Source organism: Bombina bombina, chromosome 1, assembly GCF_027579735.1.
Source record: "Bombina bombina isolate aBomBom1 chromosome 1, aBomBom1.pri, whole genome shotgun sequence".
NCBI classification, from domain to species: Eukaryota; Metazoa; Chordata; class Amphibia; order Anura; family Bombinatoridae; genus Bombina; species Bombina bombina.
Window position 1 is genome coordinate 1381815635 of NC_069499.1, and position 18078 is coordinate 1381833712.

Genomic DNA, 18078 nt, shown 5'->3' on the forward strand with positions numbered 1-18078 from the left:
CCACGCCCTTCCTCAGGATAGGTCTTTTAAGGCTAAAAATAAACCAAATTTTCGTCCCTTTCGCAGAAACGGACCAGCCTCAAGTTCTACATCCTCTAAGCAAGAGGGTAATACTTCTCAAACCAAGCCAGCCTGGAGGCCAATGCAAGGCTGGAACAAAGGTAAGCAGGCTAAGAAACCTGCCACTGCTACCAAGACAGCATGAGATGTTGGCCCCCGATCCGGGACCGGATCTGGTGGGGGGCAGACTTTCTCTCTTCGCTCAGGCTTGGGCAAGAGATGTTATGGATCCTTGGGCGCTAGAAATAGTCTCCCAAGGTTATCTTCTGGAATTCAAGGAGCTACCCCCAAGGGGGAGGTTCCACAGGTCTCAATTGTCTTCAGACCACTTAAAAAGACAGGCATTCTTACATTGTGTAGAAGATCTCTTAAAAATGGGAGTGATTCATCCGGTTCCATTAGGAGAACAAGGGATGGGATTCTACTCCAATCTGTTCATAGTTCCCAAAAAAGAGGGAACATTCAGACCAATCTTAGATCTCAAGATCCTAAACAAATTTCTCAAGGTTCCATCGTTCAAAATGGAAACCATTCGGACAATTCTTCCTACCATCCAGGAAGGTCAATTCATGACCACGGTGGATTTAAAGGATGCGTATCTACATATTCCTATCCACAAGGAACATCATCGGTTCCTAAGGTTCGCCTTTCTGGACAAGCATTACCAGTTTGTGGCACTTCCATTCGGATTAGCCACTGCTCCAAGAATTTTCACAAAGGTACTAGGGTCCCTTCTAGCGGTGCTAAGACCAAGGGGCATTGCAGTAGTACCTTACTTGGACGACATACTGATTCAAGCGTCGTCTCTACCACAAGCAAAGGCTCATACGGACATTGTCCTGGCCTTTCTCAGATCTCACGGGTGGAAAGTGAACGTAGAAAAAAGTTCTCTATCTCCGTCAACAAGAGTTCCCTTCTTGGGAACAATAATAGACTCCTTAGAATTGAGGATTTTTCTGACAGAGGCCAGAAAATCAAAACTTCTAAGCTCTTGTCAAGTACTTCATTCTGTTCTTCTTCCTTCCATAGCGCAGTGCATGGAAGTAATAGGTTTGATGGTCGCGGCAATGGACATAGTTCCTTTTGCGCGAATTCATCTAAGACCATTACAACTGTGCATGCTCAGTCAGTGGAATGGGGATTATACAGACTTGTCTCCGACGATACAAGTAGATCAGAGGACCAGAGATTCACTCCGTTGGTGGCTGACCCTGGACAACCTGTCACAAGGGATGAGCTTCCGCAGACCAGAGTGGGTCATTGTCACGACCGACGCCAGTCTGGTGGGCTGGGGCGCGGTCTGGGAACCCCTGAAAGCTCAGGGTCTTTGGTCTCGGGAAGAATCTCTTCTCCCGATAAATATTCTGGAACTGAGAGCGATATTCAATGCTCTCAAGGCTTGGCCTCAGCTAGCAAAGGCCAAATTCATACGGTTTCAATCAGACAACATGACGACTGTTGCGTATATCAACCATCAGGGGGGAACAAGGAGTTCCCTGGCGATGGAAGAAGTGACCAAAATAATTCAATGGGCGGAGACTCACTCCTGCCACTTGTCTGCAATCCACATCCCAGGAGTGGAAAATTGGGAAGCGGATTTTCTGAGTCGTCAGACATTTCATCCGGGGGAGTGGGAACTCCATCCGGAAATCTTTGCCCAAATAATTCAATTGTGGGGCATTCCAGACATGGATCTGATGGCGTCTCGTCAGAACTTCAAGGTTCCTTGCTACGGGTCCAGATCCAGGGATCCCAAGGCGACTCTAGTGGATGCACTAGTAGCACCTTGGAGCTTCAACCTAGCTTATGTGTTCCCACCGTTTCCTCTCATTCCCAGGCTGGTAGCCAGGATCAAACAGGAGAGGGTATCAGTGATCTTGATAGCTCCTGCGTGGCCACGCAGGACTTGGTATGCAGATCTGGTGAATATGTCATCGGCTCCACCATGGAAGCTACCTTTGAGACAGGACCTTCTTGTTCAAGGTCCGTTCGAACATCCGAATCTGGCCTCACTCCAACTGACTGCTTGGAGATTGAACGCTTGATTTTATCAAAGCGAGGGTTCTCAGATTCTGTCATTGATACTCTTGTTCAGGCCAGAAAGCCTGTAACTAGAAAAATCTACCATAAAATATGGAAAAAATATATCTGTTGGTGTGAATCTAAAGGATTCCCATGGAACAAGATAAAAATTCCTAAGATTCTATCCTTTCTTCAAGAAGGTTTGGAGAAAGGATTATCTGCAAGTTCTTTGAAGGGACAGATTTCTGCTTTATCTGTTTTACTTCACAAAAAGCTGGCGGCTGTGCCAGATGTTCAAGCTTTTGTTCAGGCTCTGGTTAGAATCAAGCCTGTTTACAAACCTTTGACTCCTCCTTGGAGTCTCAATTTAGTTCTTTCAGTTCTTCAGGGGGTTCCGTTTGAACCCCTACATTCCGTTGATATCAAGTTATTATCTTGGAAAGTTTTGTTTTTGGTTGCAATTTCTTCTGCTAGAAGAGTTTCAGAGTTATCTGCTCTGCAGTGTTCTCCTCCTTATCTGGTGTTCCATGCAGATAAGGTGGTTTTGCGTACCAAACCTGGTTTTCTTCCGAAAGTTGTTTCTAACAAAAATATTAACCAGGAGATAGTCGTGCCTTCTTTGTGTCCGAACCCAGTTTCAAAGAAGGAACGTTTGTTGCACAATTTGGATGTAGTTCGTGCTCTAAAATTCTATTTAGAGGCTACAAAGGATTTCAGACAAACATCTTCCTTGTTTGTTGTTTATTCTGGTAAAAGGAGAGGTCAAAAAGCAACTTCTACCTCTCTCTCTTTTTGGCTTAAAAGCATCATCAGATTGGCTTATGAGACTGCCGGACGGCAGCCTCCTGAAAGAATCACAGCTCATTCCACTAGGGCCGTGGCTTCCACATGGGCCTTCAAGAACGAGGCTTCTGTTGATCAGATATGTAAGGCAGCGACTTGGTCTTCACTGCACACTTTTACCAAATTTTACAAATTTGATACTTTTGCTTCTTCTGAGGCTATTTTTGGGAGAAAGGTTTTGCAAGCCGTGGTGCCTTCCATCTAGGTGACCTGATTTGCTCCCTCCCATCATCCGTGTCCTAAAGCTTTGGTATTGGTTCCCACAAGTAAGGATGACGCCGTGGACCGGACACACCTATGTTGGAGAAAACAGAATTTATGTTTACCTGATAAATTACTTTCTCCAACGGTGTGTCCGGTCCACGGCCCGCCCTGGTTTTTTAATCAGGTCTGATGATTTATTTTCTCTAACTACAGTCACCACGGTATCATATGATTTCTCCTATGCAAATATTCCTCCTTTACGTCGGTCGAATGACTGGGGAAGGCGGAGCCTAGGAGGGATCATGTGACCAGCTTTGCTGGGCTCTTTGCCATTTCCTGTTGGGGAGGAGAATATCCCACAAGTAAGGATGACGCCGTGGACCGGACACACCGTTGGAGAAAGTAATTTATCAGGTAAACATAAATTCTGTTTTCCCCTGCTACAAGAGTAGTGTTCTTAGGGACCATAATAGATTTTCTATTGATGAAGATTTTTTTGACAGAGGTCAGGAAAAATAAAATAATTTCCTCTTGCCTCTCTTTTCAGGCTATTGCTCATCCTTCAGTGGCTCAATGTATGGAGGTAATCAGTCTGATGGTGGTTTCCATGGACATCATTCCTTTTGCTCAATTCCATTTGAGAGCTCTCCAGTTGTGCATGCTAAGACAATGGAATGGCGACCATGCGGATCTATCTCAGAGAATAGATTTAGATCAGTCGTTAAGGGACTCTCTCCCGTGGTGAATTTCTCAGGAACATCTGTCTCAGGGCACATGCTTTCGGAGACCTTCCTTGGTGATTGTGACAACAGACGCCAGCCTGCTAGGCTGGGGAGCAGTCTGGAACTCGTTAAAAGCTCAGGGTCGTTGGACTCGGGAGGAATCTGCTCTTCCCAATAACATCTTGGACCCCAAGGCAGAACACTGTGCGATGTGCGATCTCATCGCAGAATCTGTAGTGTGTCTGCAGAAAGACCGGACGTGACAGTAAAAAAAAAAAAAAAATAGCCTGCACTTTTAATTTTTACCTGCAGGTGTCACTGTTCCATTCTATCTCGGTGTAAATATTTACTAAGTTCCTTTGTTTTCAATTTCCTCTCCCTGAACTCAAGTGCGGTACAGGGTAACAGATTGCAGAAAAGGTAAGTCAGGGCTCAAAGGGACATTATACACCCAAGTTTTCTGTGTGCTAAAGTTTTTAATCTATCATGTTATACATGTAAGTGAATTGGTAAACTTATTGGAAGTGTGTGTATATATTTTTTTAATAATAAATATGCCGTTTTTCATATTGCTCTCCCAACCCAAGCTGCTTGCTTAGAGACGATCCTCATACCTGACTTCCCACTCCCTTCTCTGTCTGCGCACCTTCATGCCTGTCATTGACATTCATTGCTATATTATCTAAAGCACTGAATAATAATATGAAAGCAGTCCAGTCTGTCCAGAGTTGTAAAATCTCAGTACCGGCCGATGTATGCAGGGAGTTTTCACTACATTTCCTGTCTGAGCACAGCCTTGGCACCACGCTACAGTGTAGTAGCATTCATCTGCAGTGTTTTGCCTCAATTTTGGATTATTTGCCTGCCACAAGTTTACTGTGGATCGCTAGCTGGACCTGAAGCAACTCTACTTGTTTCACTAGATGAAGACTGCATATGTATGTAACCCCAGTCCATCCTCCATTCCATTTAAACGGCAGTCTCTCGGTGCCAGACAGAACACTGTCTGTGGAGCAGCTCCATATAACACCGGCAATGTGTGTTCTACGCAGCAGCTGCCTATGTCATAAACTCAGATTAGATGAAGACTATATCGTGGGCTCCGTGACACGCTACAGTGTAGCAGCGTTCAGTTGCAATGTTTTTCCTCAATTTAAATTATTTGCCTGCCCACACAAGTTTACTGTGGATTGCTGGCCAAACCTGAAGCAACTCTACTTGTTTCACTAGATGAAGACTATGCTTCACATTCTGGGGCTCCTTGCACAGACCTGCCCCCTCATCAGTGCACAACATGGTGACTCGCAAGATATTATATACCAGAGACCAGGTAATGTACAGCATAAGAATTTCTGAACTGGTATCTGTTTGGCCATTTCAGCATAAAAACCGGAACGCAGCCATTACGAGTCTTGTCGGTATAGCTATACCGCAAGCATTTTAGCCTGTAACGCAACGTCAGTCCCGCACTCAAAAAAAATTACGTTTTTGCGTGGGATTTCCATAGCGCTGCCATTACAGGTTTTGCGGTGAGGCTAAAAAGCTTGCGTTACAGCCTATACTGACACGATCCGCTCCGCAATCTGAGACCAGTAGTTATACGTTTTGCGCCACAAAACTGTTACACAAAACTCATAACTAAAGTGTTACAAAGTACATTAATACCCATAAACTACCTATTAACCCTTAAACCGAGGCCCTCCTGCATCGCAAACACTATATCAAAATTATTTACCACTAATTTGCCGCTCCCGACATCGCCGCCACTAATAACATTTATTAACCCCTATATCGCCGCTCCCCGACATCATCACCACTATAATAAAGTTATTAACCCCTATTCCCTACATCATTCCGCGCTTCAGGTGTTGTCATTGATGTCTATGGGGAAAGCGTGCACGAGCATGTCAATGCAGCGCTTGGATTTTGTGCGGTATGGAGCTCATCGCCACCATATCGCACGCACAAGGAGGCTTTTCAAAAACTTGTAATGGCAGCGCTATGGAGGGTGAAATAACGCAACTTTTGTTGCGTTCGTTTCGCACCCTCTATAACGCAAAACTTGTAATCTAGGTGTAAGTTAGGTTTCCTTGCTAAGGTTGTTTCTAATAGAAATATCAATCAGAAAATTGTTGTTCCCTCTCTGTGTCCTAATCCTTCTTCTTCCAAAGAACATTTGTTACCCAATTTGGATGTTGTACGTGCTCTTAAATTCTACTTACAGACGACTAAGGATTTTCACCAGTCCTCTGCCCTCTTTGTGGGAAACGTAAAGGTGAGAAAGCTACTGCTACCACTCTTTCTTTTTGGTTGCAAAGTATAATTCGTTTGGCTTAGGAGACTGCTGGACAGCAGCCTCCTGAGAGAATTACGGCTCATTCCACAAGAGCTGTTTCCTCTTTTTGGCCTTGCAAAAATGAAGCTTCTGTGGAACAAATTTGCACGTTTTTTTCCAAATTTGATACTTTTGCCTCAACTGAAGCTTCTTTTGGGAGAAAGGTTCTTCAAGCGGTGGTGTTTTCTGTTTAGGACTGCCTGTCTTGTCTCTCCCTATTTATCTGTGTCTTCTAGCTTGGGTATTGGTTCCCAACACTACTCAAGCCGTGGACTCACCATATCTTAGGAAAGAAAAACAGAATTAATGCTTACCTGATAAATTTGTTTCTTTATGGATATGGTGAGTCCACGGCCCCACCCTTTATTTTAATACAGTTGTTCTTTTGACTATAACCTCAGGCACCTCTACACCTTGTGTTACTCCTTTTTCTCCATTTCCCTTCGGTCGAATGACTGGGGTTTGTGGGTAAGGGGGTGATAGCAGTTTAACTGTGGTGCTCTTTGCCTCCTCCTGTTGGCCAGGAGAGATATTCCCAATAGTAATTACTCAAGCCCTGGACTCACCATATCGGGGGAAAAAACAAATATATCAGGTAAGCATAAATTTAGTTTTTTACCTGACGATTGCCTGTACTGTATATGTTTTAATTGTGTATCTGTTTTCTAATATATTTTCCTCATTATGGTTTACACAGGTCACATTGTATCTGTATACCGTAAAACGCACCTTTTTGATGTAGATCTTCAAGGCAAAGTGTCTTTGAAAGAGAGTGATTTCACGATCCCAGGTGAAGGGCTGGTCCGTCCTGTGTCCACTCCAGCAGGAAAGGTAGGATGACCTGAAGGAAACTTAAAGGGACAGTGTGCAGTAAAATTGTTTTTTTCTAACTTCAGAGTACTTGTTAGATCAGCTGCAGAGTTTAAAACGTATGGGACATTGTTCTTTTGGGTATGTTGTTGTGTATGAAATAGTTGTTTCTACTAACTTAAACCACAACCCAATATAGTGGGCTGATCTTGTAGGGAGAGAATACCTCATTATCTGATCTAATTATTTACACAAAGTCCTCCTTATCTTCATTACTGTTTGCTCAAAGGCCAATAATGAAAATGTTAGTACCCCTCTGTCACAGCCCTCATTTGTGGAGCTCTTCTAATATTAAGTTCAGAAATGTTCACTATAGGTGGGTGCCCAATAGGCAAGATCAGCTATTTCAAATGAGAAAATAAAGATGAAGGAGCTGTTTGTAAACTATTTAATACACTCCAGAAGGAAGGAAATATTAGAGTACACTGCCCCTTTAAGGTTCATGAACATCATGTTTAATAACCAAATGATTCACTGAGGAGAGTTGTTTCCTTAAAGAGACACAGAGCTCCCAAACTATTTATATGTTTTCACCTTAAATGTGACATAAACTTTAAAATGCAAATGGGCCCATAAACAGTTTTAAGACGAGGATGGGAAATGGCTTAGCAGGAACGTGGTTAAATATATGTGGCCGTATTGATCTCAGAAACAGAGTGATGTACTTTGTAATTTTTGTCACCTACAACTTAAAATCAATGTACATCAGTTTTCCTTATTGCCATGTTTATAAAGGTAAATCAAGATCTGTAAACTCAGGGATAAATATTTAATAAGAGTAGAGAATGCACAATGCATTTCCTGTACAATAACTCTCTTTACATGCTGGAGACCTTCAATAACTTTTGTATATATGATTCCTAGAATAACATGATAGCTGTGAAGGCTTCTATCAGTCCGTCTTACTTATTCAGTGTTGTGCTGTAAATGAAATCCCTACGTCATCTCAATGTTGCAATTCGATTTCTAATCTCTTAACTAAAAGTAGCATTCTAGGGTTACAGATGGTGCAAGGTATGAGTGTTTTGTCTTCTTTATAGGTTGGTCTAGGTGTATGCTATGACCTGCGCTTTCCTGAAATGTCCTTAGCACTGGTCCAAGAAGGAACACAACTCCTTACCTATCCTTCAGCATTCACAGTCACCACTGGGCTTGCACACTGGGAGGTAAGTCTTCTGTCTAAAGGCATAGGGCTTGATGATGGCAAAAGTATATAAGAAGTTGCATCAGTAATCTTGAGGTCCCTTAAATTTTTTGGAAATGCACATTTTGGCTCGAGAGTCATTTATGAAGGGTTTTAGATTTTCAAGAAGATACACCTACATTAGAATATAATGCTCAAAAACAAAGCCCAAAGATGTCCATGCCAGCAAGTTTTTGATCATCAGGCCCTTAGTAATTATCTCAAGTGTTTTATATCTAAACCCAAAACAGTAAGCTATGTTATTTTTTTATATATATATGCAGCTCTGATAAAAATTAAAGGGGCAGTCTAGTCAAAATGAAACTTTCATGATTCAGATAGGGCATGGAATTTTTAACAATGTTTTAATTTACTTTTATCATCAAATTACCTTTGTTTTCTTGTTCTCTTTGTTGAAGGCTAAACCTATGTAGGCTGATATGCTAATTTCTAAGCCCTTAAAGGCTGCCTCTTATATCCGTGCATTTTTACAGTTTTTCACAGCTAGACAGTGCTAGTTCATGTGTGTCATATAGATAACATTGTTCTCACTCCTGTGGAGTTATTTATGAGTCAGCACTAACTGGGTAAAATGCAAGTTTGTCAAAAGAAATAAGGGGGCACTGCAAAATTATCAGTTTCTCTGGTTTTACTATTTATAGGTATGTGTTTGAGTAAAATGAACATTTTTGTTTTATTCTATAAACAACTGACATTTCTCCCAAATTCCAAACAAAAACATTGTCATTTAGAGCTTGTATTATATTATATTCTAATATATTATATTATGTATACCACTACTATGGACATCACTATCCTCTTGCAATAGGACCAGCTGGATGGCAAAACCAGTGCTAGTAGTAATTGGAATAAAAAAAATAACTTGACCATGCTAAAAGAGTTGAAAAGGAAAGTTTGGAGTGAGGAAAAAAAGGTCCTATAGGGATACAGTGAGCTTTAGGTTGCTTCCATCCTTAAAATTTAAAAAACAGCAGTTCATAAGAACAAGGTCAAGTAGCAGACATTGGGGACAACAAAGCGTCAGAGGGTGAAAACAACTCTCCACTGCTTGGGATGACCGTCAAGTCATTTGAATGTTACTCAACAACCGTAGTGACCTACAAAAAGAATGGCAGTTGGGGTGAAGTGCACGGCGAGGACGATTTGGAAACAGGCTCCTAGGGGCAGGGCTGAAGTCGTGCAAAACTAGAAAAAGGCCCTTCATCAATGAAAAGCAAAGAGCCAGACTGAGGTTTGCAAAAGACCATAAGGATTGGATCAAAGAGGAATGGAGTAAGGTCATCGTCTCTGATGTCTCTGATAAGTCCAATTTTCAGCTTTGCCCAACAGCTGGTTGTCTAATGGTTAGACAGAGACCTGGAGAGGCGTACAAGCCACAGTGTCTCGCACCCACTGTGAAATTTGGCGGAGGATCGGTGATGATCTGAGGGTGCTTTAGCAAGGCTGGAATCAGGCAGCTATATCTTTCTGAAGGACGCATGAATCATGCCGTATACAAAGTGCTCTGACAATGTTCCCAAATGCTGAGGATTGTTTTTTCCAACAACACAATGTTCAATGCCACACAGCCAGAAAAAAATTGGGTTCAGTATTACTTTAAATATTTACAGAACAAAAAATATTTATACAAAATATTTATATATAAAAATATTTTACAATCATAGAATCATCCTGTATCAGATGTATGTTGTATTCACGGCATGTTCTTATATATAAAATTCTAGAGAATAATAAAATATATAGTGATAAAAATGATGGGTGCTTAAGAGAAAATTGTCATTAGATCCTTAAAAAACAGGTTCCATCCCTTATTTGGATCAAACATTCATCAAGACTTAGTTTTGCACAAATATAATATATATCAGACGCTAGCCGAGTCTCAAATTACTTCCACTTCATGTAATTTATGTGTGTCTGGTATTTTGCATAAATACAGGGAGTGCAGAATTATTAGGCAAATGAGTATTTTGACCACATCATCCTCTTTATGCATGTTGTCTTACTCCAAGCTGTATAGGCTCGAAAGCCTACTACCAATTAAGCATATTAGGTGATGTGCATCTCTGTAATGAGAAGGGGTGTGGTCTAATGACATCAACACCCTATATCAGGTGTGCATAATTATTAGGCAACTTCCTTTCCTTTGGCAAAATGGGTCAAAAGAAGGACTTGACAGGCTCAGAAAAGTCAAAAATAGTGAGATATCTTGCAGAGGGATGCAGCACTCTTAAAATTGCAAAGCTTCTGAAGCGTGATCATCGAACAATCAAGCGTTTCATTCAAAATAGTCAACAGGGTCGCAAGAAGCGTGTGGAAAAACCAAGGCGCAAAATAACTGCCCATGAACTGAGAAAAGTCAAGCGTCCAGCTGCCAAGATGCCACTTGCCACCAGTTTGGCCATATTTCAGAGCTGCAACATCACTGGAGTTCCCAAAAGCACAAGGTGCGCAATATTCAGAGACATGGCCAAGGTAAGAAAGGCTGAAAGACGACTACCACTGAACAAGACACACAAGCTGAAACGTCAAGACTGGGCCAAGAAATATCTCAAGACTGATTTTGATGGATGGGCCCGTGGCTGGATTGGTAAAGGGCAGAGAGCTCCAGTCCGACTCAGACGCCAGCAAGGTGGAGGTGGAGTACTGGTTTGGGCTGGTATCATCAAAGATGAGCTTGTGGGGCCTTTTCAGGTTGAGGATGGAGTCAAACTCAACTCCCAGTCCTACTGCCAGTTTCTGAAAGACACCTTCTTCAAGCAGTGGTACAGGAAGAAGTCTGCATCCTTCAAGAAAAACATGATTTTCATGCAGGACAATGCTCAATCACACGCATCCAAGTACTCCACAGCGTGGCTGGCAAGAAAGGGTATAAAAGAAGAAAATCTAATGACATGGCCTCCTTGTTCACCTGATCTGAACCCCATTGAGAAGCTGTGGTCCATCATCAAATGTGAGATTTACAAGGAGGGAAAACAGTACACCTCTCTGAACAGTGTCTGGGAGGCTGTGGTTGCTGCTGCACGCAATGTTGATGGTGAACAGATCAAAACACTGACAGAATCCATGGATGGCAGGCTTTTGAGTGTCCTTGCAAAGAAAGGTGGCTATATTGGTCACTGATTTGTTTTTGTTTTGTTTTTGAATGTCAGAAATGTATATTTGTGAATGTTGAGATGTTATATTGGTTTCACTGGTAAAAATAAATAATTGAAATGGGTATATATTTGTTTTTTGTTAAGTTGCCTAATAATTATGCACAGTAATAGTCACCTGCACACACAGATATCCCCCTAAAATAGCTATAACTAAAAACAAACTAAAAACTACTTCCAAAACTATTCAGCTTTGATATTAATGAGTTTTTTGGGTTCATTGAGAACATGGTTGTTGTTCAATAATAAAATTAATCCTCAAAAATACAACTTGCCTAATAATTCTGCACTCCCTGTATATATTAAGTATTCAGTTACCCTTGTTCCTGTTATACCATATGTATAAAAATATATAGTATAAAGGCACCTTAATATCCTATTCTATTTATTTAACAGTATATTCTGTAAAAAGGAAACAGGGGCGCCACAATGGCCTAGTACTACCAAAGCAAAGGGTTATATGAATGAATCAAGTATCGTACTCACAGTACATTACTTGCGTTATTCATATTACCCTTTGCTTTGGTGGTACTAGACCATTGTGGCGCCTCTGTTTCCTTTTTACAGATCATCTTTCACCAGGATTTGACCGTCCTTTGACAGAGAGCTGCCTCATTTTGGATTATATTGACTTTCTGTTTGTTTTGTATTTGTTTTATTGATGTTATACTATTAGGTAGGAAGCGCCCCTATGGGATTAATTGTGCTTTTATCTCATTTATATTTAATAGTATATTAGTAACTGATTTCATTCCCATTGTTCTTACTAAATGTGAAAGTGTCTGTGCTCTGCAAGCAGTGTGTCCACTCTGTCAAGTCTCTGTCAGGTGACTGATTCTGCCCAGTCTTAGTCTAACTCTATGTCTCAATGAGGTTTCTCACAGTGCACACTCTAATCTAAAAATCACCAGTTCGACAGCAGACTCCAGGGTGGTTTGGTTTAGTAATTTCTACCACTCCTTCACCACATGTGGTTGCTCTATGCAGACTTCATTATGCGGTATCTGATTACAGCGAAACGTTCGCTTCTGCTGCACACACACACACACATATATATATATATAGTATCTAGGGCAGAGCTTTCCAAACTTTTCATGTCGGTGACACACTTTTTAGACCTACATCATTTCGCGACACAGTAATTCAGTTGTACTAGCAAACAGGAGGTTAAGCTCACTTGTTTTAAGAGATACGGACACATACAATGATATAATTATGAAATGTATTTAAGTAACAGTATGTAAGTAAGTGCAAGAATTAAAAAAACAGTTTAATAACACCAATAGCTACTTACTATTTTAATGGGATGTATGAGGTTGATGGGATGAACACAGTTTATGAATATTTGGTGGAATATTAGACACTCGCATTTTTAAGCTTCCCCTTCCTATCCATATATCAAGAGCAGGAACAGCAATGCACTACTGGGAGCTAGTTGCAAAAAAACCCCCACTGACTTCTGACTTCAGCTCAGCATTTAAGCTGCCGCCCTCAGAGCTCGGTGAGTGCGATTGACTACTGCCCGCGCTGCAAACGCACTGCTGTCCCACTCACTGACTACACATGCAGTCACGAGCCAATTAAGGAGACAACACGTGCAGTCAGGAGCCAATGTGCCGCCAAAGCCACCAATGGGAATAGTTTCAGTTCCCACTGAGCTGCGCCAATAGGTTAAGATGATCTGTGACCCCCTAGGTATCAATCACATGTCAACCATGTGATATGCGTAGCAGGCAGGCGGAAAGTAAGAAACCCAAAAACAATTTTTTAAAAAATGTTACATTAAAAAAAAATTATGCTGAAGCAGGGACACACCTACACACTGCTGCCGACACACTAGTGTGTCCCGACACACAGTTTGGAAAGCACTGATCTAGGGGGTTCCAAACTTTAGCGCTTGTAGAAAGGGAGTAACATAAAGGGGAGCACAGTTTTAAGGTGTAACACAAATGTACTGATTTACTGCAAGGTATAAAGAAAAAACTTTTTTGTGGCTCACCTTTTTGCCTTTGAGTCTGAGCAGTCTATGTAGTGTCTTTGCTTCTCCTCTGTAGAGTATGGTAGTATTTAGAAATCAAAGATGATTGGCATCTGTGTGGTGCCAGTAGATGTATTTCTCTTGCAAGGTGTATCCAGTCCACGGATTCATCCATTACTTGTGGGATATTCTCATTCCCTACAGGAAGTGGCAAAGAGAGCACACAGCAGAGCAGTCCATATAGCTCCCCCTCTAGCTCCACCCCCCAGTCATTCTCTTTGCCGGCTCTAAGCACTAGGGTCTCTCTACGGGAGGGTAAAGTGAATGTGGTGTTATGAATTGTAGTTTTATATCTTCAATCAAAAGTTTGTTATTTTTAAATGGTACCGGTTTGTACTATTTACTCTCTGGCAAAAAAAAGATGAAGAATTCTGCTGAGAGGAAGATGATTTTAGCATGTTGCAACTAAAATCCATTGCTGTTCCCACACAGGACTGAGGAGTACCAGAAAACCTCAGTTGGGGGGAACAGTTTGCAGGCTTGACTGCAATGAGGTATGTTCAGTCATTTATTTCTAGACAAGACTGAGATAATGCTAGAAGACTGACAATATCCCCATGTGGGGAGGGTAAGCTATGTTCTGAGACTTAGTAAATAATTGAATGCTTACATAGCAGGGCTAATTATGCTGGTTGACATTTATTCAGGGCAATCGATTATTTGGTTTAAGAAATACTCGTTGGAGACACTTTTAAAGCACTTTGGAGTGTTTTTTCTGGGGTTATTAACCACATGGCTAAAATTTTTTCACTTGGATGTGATTTTTGTAGACCTCACAACTCCGGAGTGGAGTGGGAGGGGTCTAATTTCGCGCCTCAGGTGCGCAGTTAGAATTGAGAGACAAGTTCATGCTGCTTCACATGGAGGGTCCTGCTGCTGTTTGAAGGCCTAAAATAAGCTTTATTCCCCCAAATCTGATCCCTAAGGGCAGGTAGGGCCACAGCAGTAAGCTGTGGCAAGGTGCTGTAGTAATTTAACCGGTTGTTGTCTTTAGGCTGATCCGGTTTGGGCATTAAGGGGTTAATCGTTCTGTAACTTGTGGTGCAATCTTATTAAGGCTTTAAGTACATGCTGTGAAAATTTCAAAAGGATTGCTGCATTTTTCACTGTTTTGTAAAATTGTGTGCTCTTTTTATTCCTTAAAGGCACAGTAACGTTTTTTCAAATTGTGTTTTTTATTTGATTAAAATGATTTCCAAGCCTGCTTGTGTATACTACTAGTCTGTTAAACATGTCTGACACTAAGGAAAATCCTTGTTCAATGTGTTTAGAAGCCATGGTGGAACCTCCTCTCAGAATGTGTCCCAATTGCACTAATATGTCTATACACTTTAAAGATCATATTGTTGCACTTAAAAGTGTGGCCCTAGATGATTCTCAGACTGAAGCTAACAAGGATAGTCCGTCTACCTCTCCCCATGTGTCACAACCAGTTACGCCCGCTCAATCGATGCCTAGTACCTCTAGTGCGTCCCTATTACATTGCAACAACTAGCGGCAGTCATGGATAATTCCCTTGCGGCCTTTTTATCTAAACTGCCAGTTTTCCCTGCAAAGCGCGATAGCTCTGTTTTAAGAACAGATTATGAGCAGTCTGAAGCTTTGGTAGCCTTATCTGATGTGCCCTCACATCGCTCTGAAGTGGGGGCGAGGGATTTGATGTCTGAGGGAGAAATTTCCGATTCAGGAAAGGTTTCTCATCAGGCAGAGTCAGATACATTGGCGTTTAAATTCAAATTAGAACACCTCCGCGTTTTACTCAGGGAGGTATTAGCTACTCTGGATGATTGTGACCCTATGGTGGTCCTAGAGAAATTGTGTAAAATGGACAAGTACCTAGAGGTTCCTGTATACACTGATGCGTTTCCGGTCCCTAAGAGGGTTGCGGATATTGTTACTAGGGAGTGGGATAGACCAGGTGTCCCTTTTGTCCCCCCCCCCCTATTTTTAAGAAAATGTTCCCCATATCTGACCCCATGCGGGACTCGTGGCAAACGGTCCCTAAGGTAGAGGGGGCTATTTCTTCACTTGCTAAACGCACAACCATACCAATTGAAGACAGTTGTGCTTTTAAAGACCCTATGGATAAAAAGTTAGAGGGTTTACTTAAGAAGATTTTTGTTCAACAAGGTTTTCTTCTCCAATCTATTGCCTGCATTATTCCTGTAACTACTGCAGCTGCTTTCTGGTTTGAGGCGCTGGAGGACTCGCTCCAGACGGAGACCTCATACGATGAAATTATGGATAGAATTAAGGCTCTAAAGCTGGCTAATTCTTTTATCACAGATGCCGCTTTGCAATTAGCTAAGTTAGCGGCAAAAAATTCAGGTTTCGCCATTATGGCGCGCAGAGCGCTTTGGCTCAAGTCCTGGTCGGCCGATGTGTCGTCAAAATCCAAATTATTAAATATCCCTTTCAAAGGAAAGACCCTCTTCGGGCCAGAATTGAAAGAGATTATTTCAGAAATCACCGGGGGAAAGGGCCATGCTCTCCCTCAGGACAAGCCCTTTAAGGCTAAAAACAAAGCTAATTTTCGTTCCTTTCGTAATTTCAGGAACGGTCCCGCTTCAGCCTCTACGGCTGCAAAGCAAGATAACGCTTCACAGCCCAAGGCAACCTCGAAGCCTTACCAGGGCTGGAACAAGGGTAAACAGGCCAAAAAGCCTGCAGCTGCCACCAAGACAGCATGAAGGGGTAGCCCCCGATCCGGGACCGGATCTAGTAGGGGGCAGACTCTCTCTCTTCGCTCAGGCCTGGGCAAGAGATGTTCATGATCCCTGGGCATTAGAGATTGTTTCCCAGGGATATCTTCTAGAATTCAAGGACTCCCCTCCAAGGGGAAGGTTCTACATTTCTCGTCTGTCTACAGACCAGACAAAGAAAGAGGCGTTCTTACGCTGTGTAGAAGATCTACATATGATGGGAGTGATATACCCAGTTCCAATGGCAGAACAAGGACTGGGTTTTTACTCAAACCTGTTTGTGGTTCCCAAAAGAAGAAGGAAATTTCAGACCAATCCTGGATCTAAAAATTCTAAACAGATTCCTCATTCAAGATGGAGACCATTCGGACAATCTTACCTATAATCCAGGAAGGTCAATATATGACTACCGTGGATCTAAAGGATGCGTACCTGCACATTCCTATCCACAAAGATCATCATCGGTTTCTCAGGTTTGCTTTTCTAGACAAGCATTATCAGTTCGTGGCTCTTCCATTCGGGTTAGCCACTGCTCCCAGAATTTTTACTGGGGTCCCTTCTGGCGGTTCTAAGACCGCGGGGCATAACAGTGGCGCCTTATTTGGACGACATCTTAATTCAGGCGCCGTCCTTTCAAAGAGCCAAGTCTCACACGGAGATTGTATTGGCCTTTCTGAGGTCTCACGGGTGGAAAGTGAACGTCAAAAAGAGTTCTCTATCCCCACTCACAAGGGTTCCCTTCCTAGGAACTCTGATAGATTCGGTAGAAATGAAAATATTTCTGACGGAGGTCAGAAAGTTAAAACTTTTAACTACTTGCCGAGTTCTTCATTCCATTCCTCGGCCATCTGTAGCTCAGTGCATGGAGGCAATCGGATTAATGGTAGCAGCAATGGACATAGTCCCTTTTGCTCGTATACATCTCAGACCACTGCAACTATGCATGCTCAAACAGTGGAATGGGGATTATGCAGATTTGTCTCCTCAAATTCAGTTGGACCAGGAGACCAGAGATTCTCTTCTCTGGTGGTTGTCTCAGGATCACCTGTCCCAGGGAATATGTTTCCGCAGGCCAGAGTGGATCATTGTAACGACCGACGCCAGTCTGTTAGGCTGGGGTGCGGTCTGGGACTCCCTGAAAGCTCAGGGCTTATGGTCTCGGGAAGAATCTCTTCTCCTGATAAACATTCTGGAACTGAGGGCGATATTCAACGCGCTTCAGGCATGGCCTCAACTAGCTGCGGCCAAATTCATCAGATTTCAGTCGGACAACATCACGACTGTAGCTTACATCAATCATCAGGGGGGAACAAAGAGTTCCCTAGCGATGAAGGAAGTAACCAAAATAATCAGGTGGGCGGAGGATCACTCCTGCCATCTCTCAGCAATTCACATCCCAGGAGTAGACAACTGGGAGGCGGATTTTCTAAGTCGTCAGACTTTTCACCCGGGGGAGTGGGAACTCCACCCGGAGGTATTTGCCCAGCTGACTCGGCTATGGGGCACTCCAGAGTTGGATCTGATGGCGTCTCGTCAGAACACCAAGCTTCCTCTCTACGGATCCAGGTCCCGGGACCCCAAGGCGGTAGTGATAGATGCTCTAGCAGCGCCTTGGTCCTTCAATCTGGCTTATGTTTTCCCACCGTTTCTTCTTCTCCCTCGTCTGGTCGCCAGAATCAAGCAGGAGAAGGCTTCAGTGATTCTGATACGACTGTAGCTTACATCAATCATCAGGGGGGAACAAAGAGTTCTCTAGCGATGAGGGAAGTAACCAAAATAATCAGGTGGGCAGAGGCCCACTCCTGCCATCTCTCAGCAATTCTCATCCCAGGTGTAGACAACTGGGAGGCGGATTTTCTAAGTCGTCAGACTTTTCACCCGGGGGAGTGGGAACTCCACCCGGAGGTATTTGCCCAGCTGACTCAG

The 18078-nt window shown here is 42.6% G+C and overlaps 1 protein-coding gene across 2 annotated transcripts in view; it reads left to right on the forward strand.

Annotated features, from left to right (window-relative positions):
• NIT1 (nitrilase 1) overlaps positions 1 to 18078 on the forward strand; it is a 41454-nt gene that overhangs the window by 18669 nt on the left and 4707 nt on the right. For both annotated transcript variants that reach the window (XM_053695600.1, XM_053695608.1), the window contains exons 4-5: positions 6884 to 7017; positions 8097 to 8222. In XM_053695600.1, the coding sequence (XP_053551575.1) occupies positions 6884 to 7017; positions 8097 to 8222 (260 nt within the window). The remainder of the gene's footprint in view (positions 1 to 6883; positions 7018 to 8096; positions 8223 to 18078) is intronic.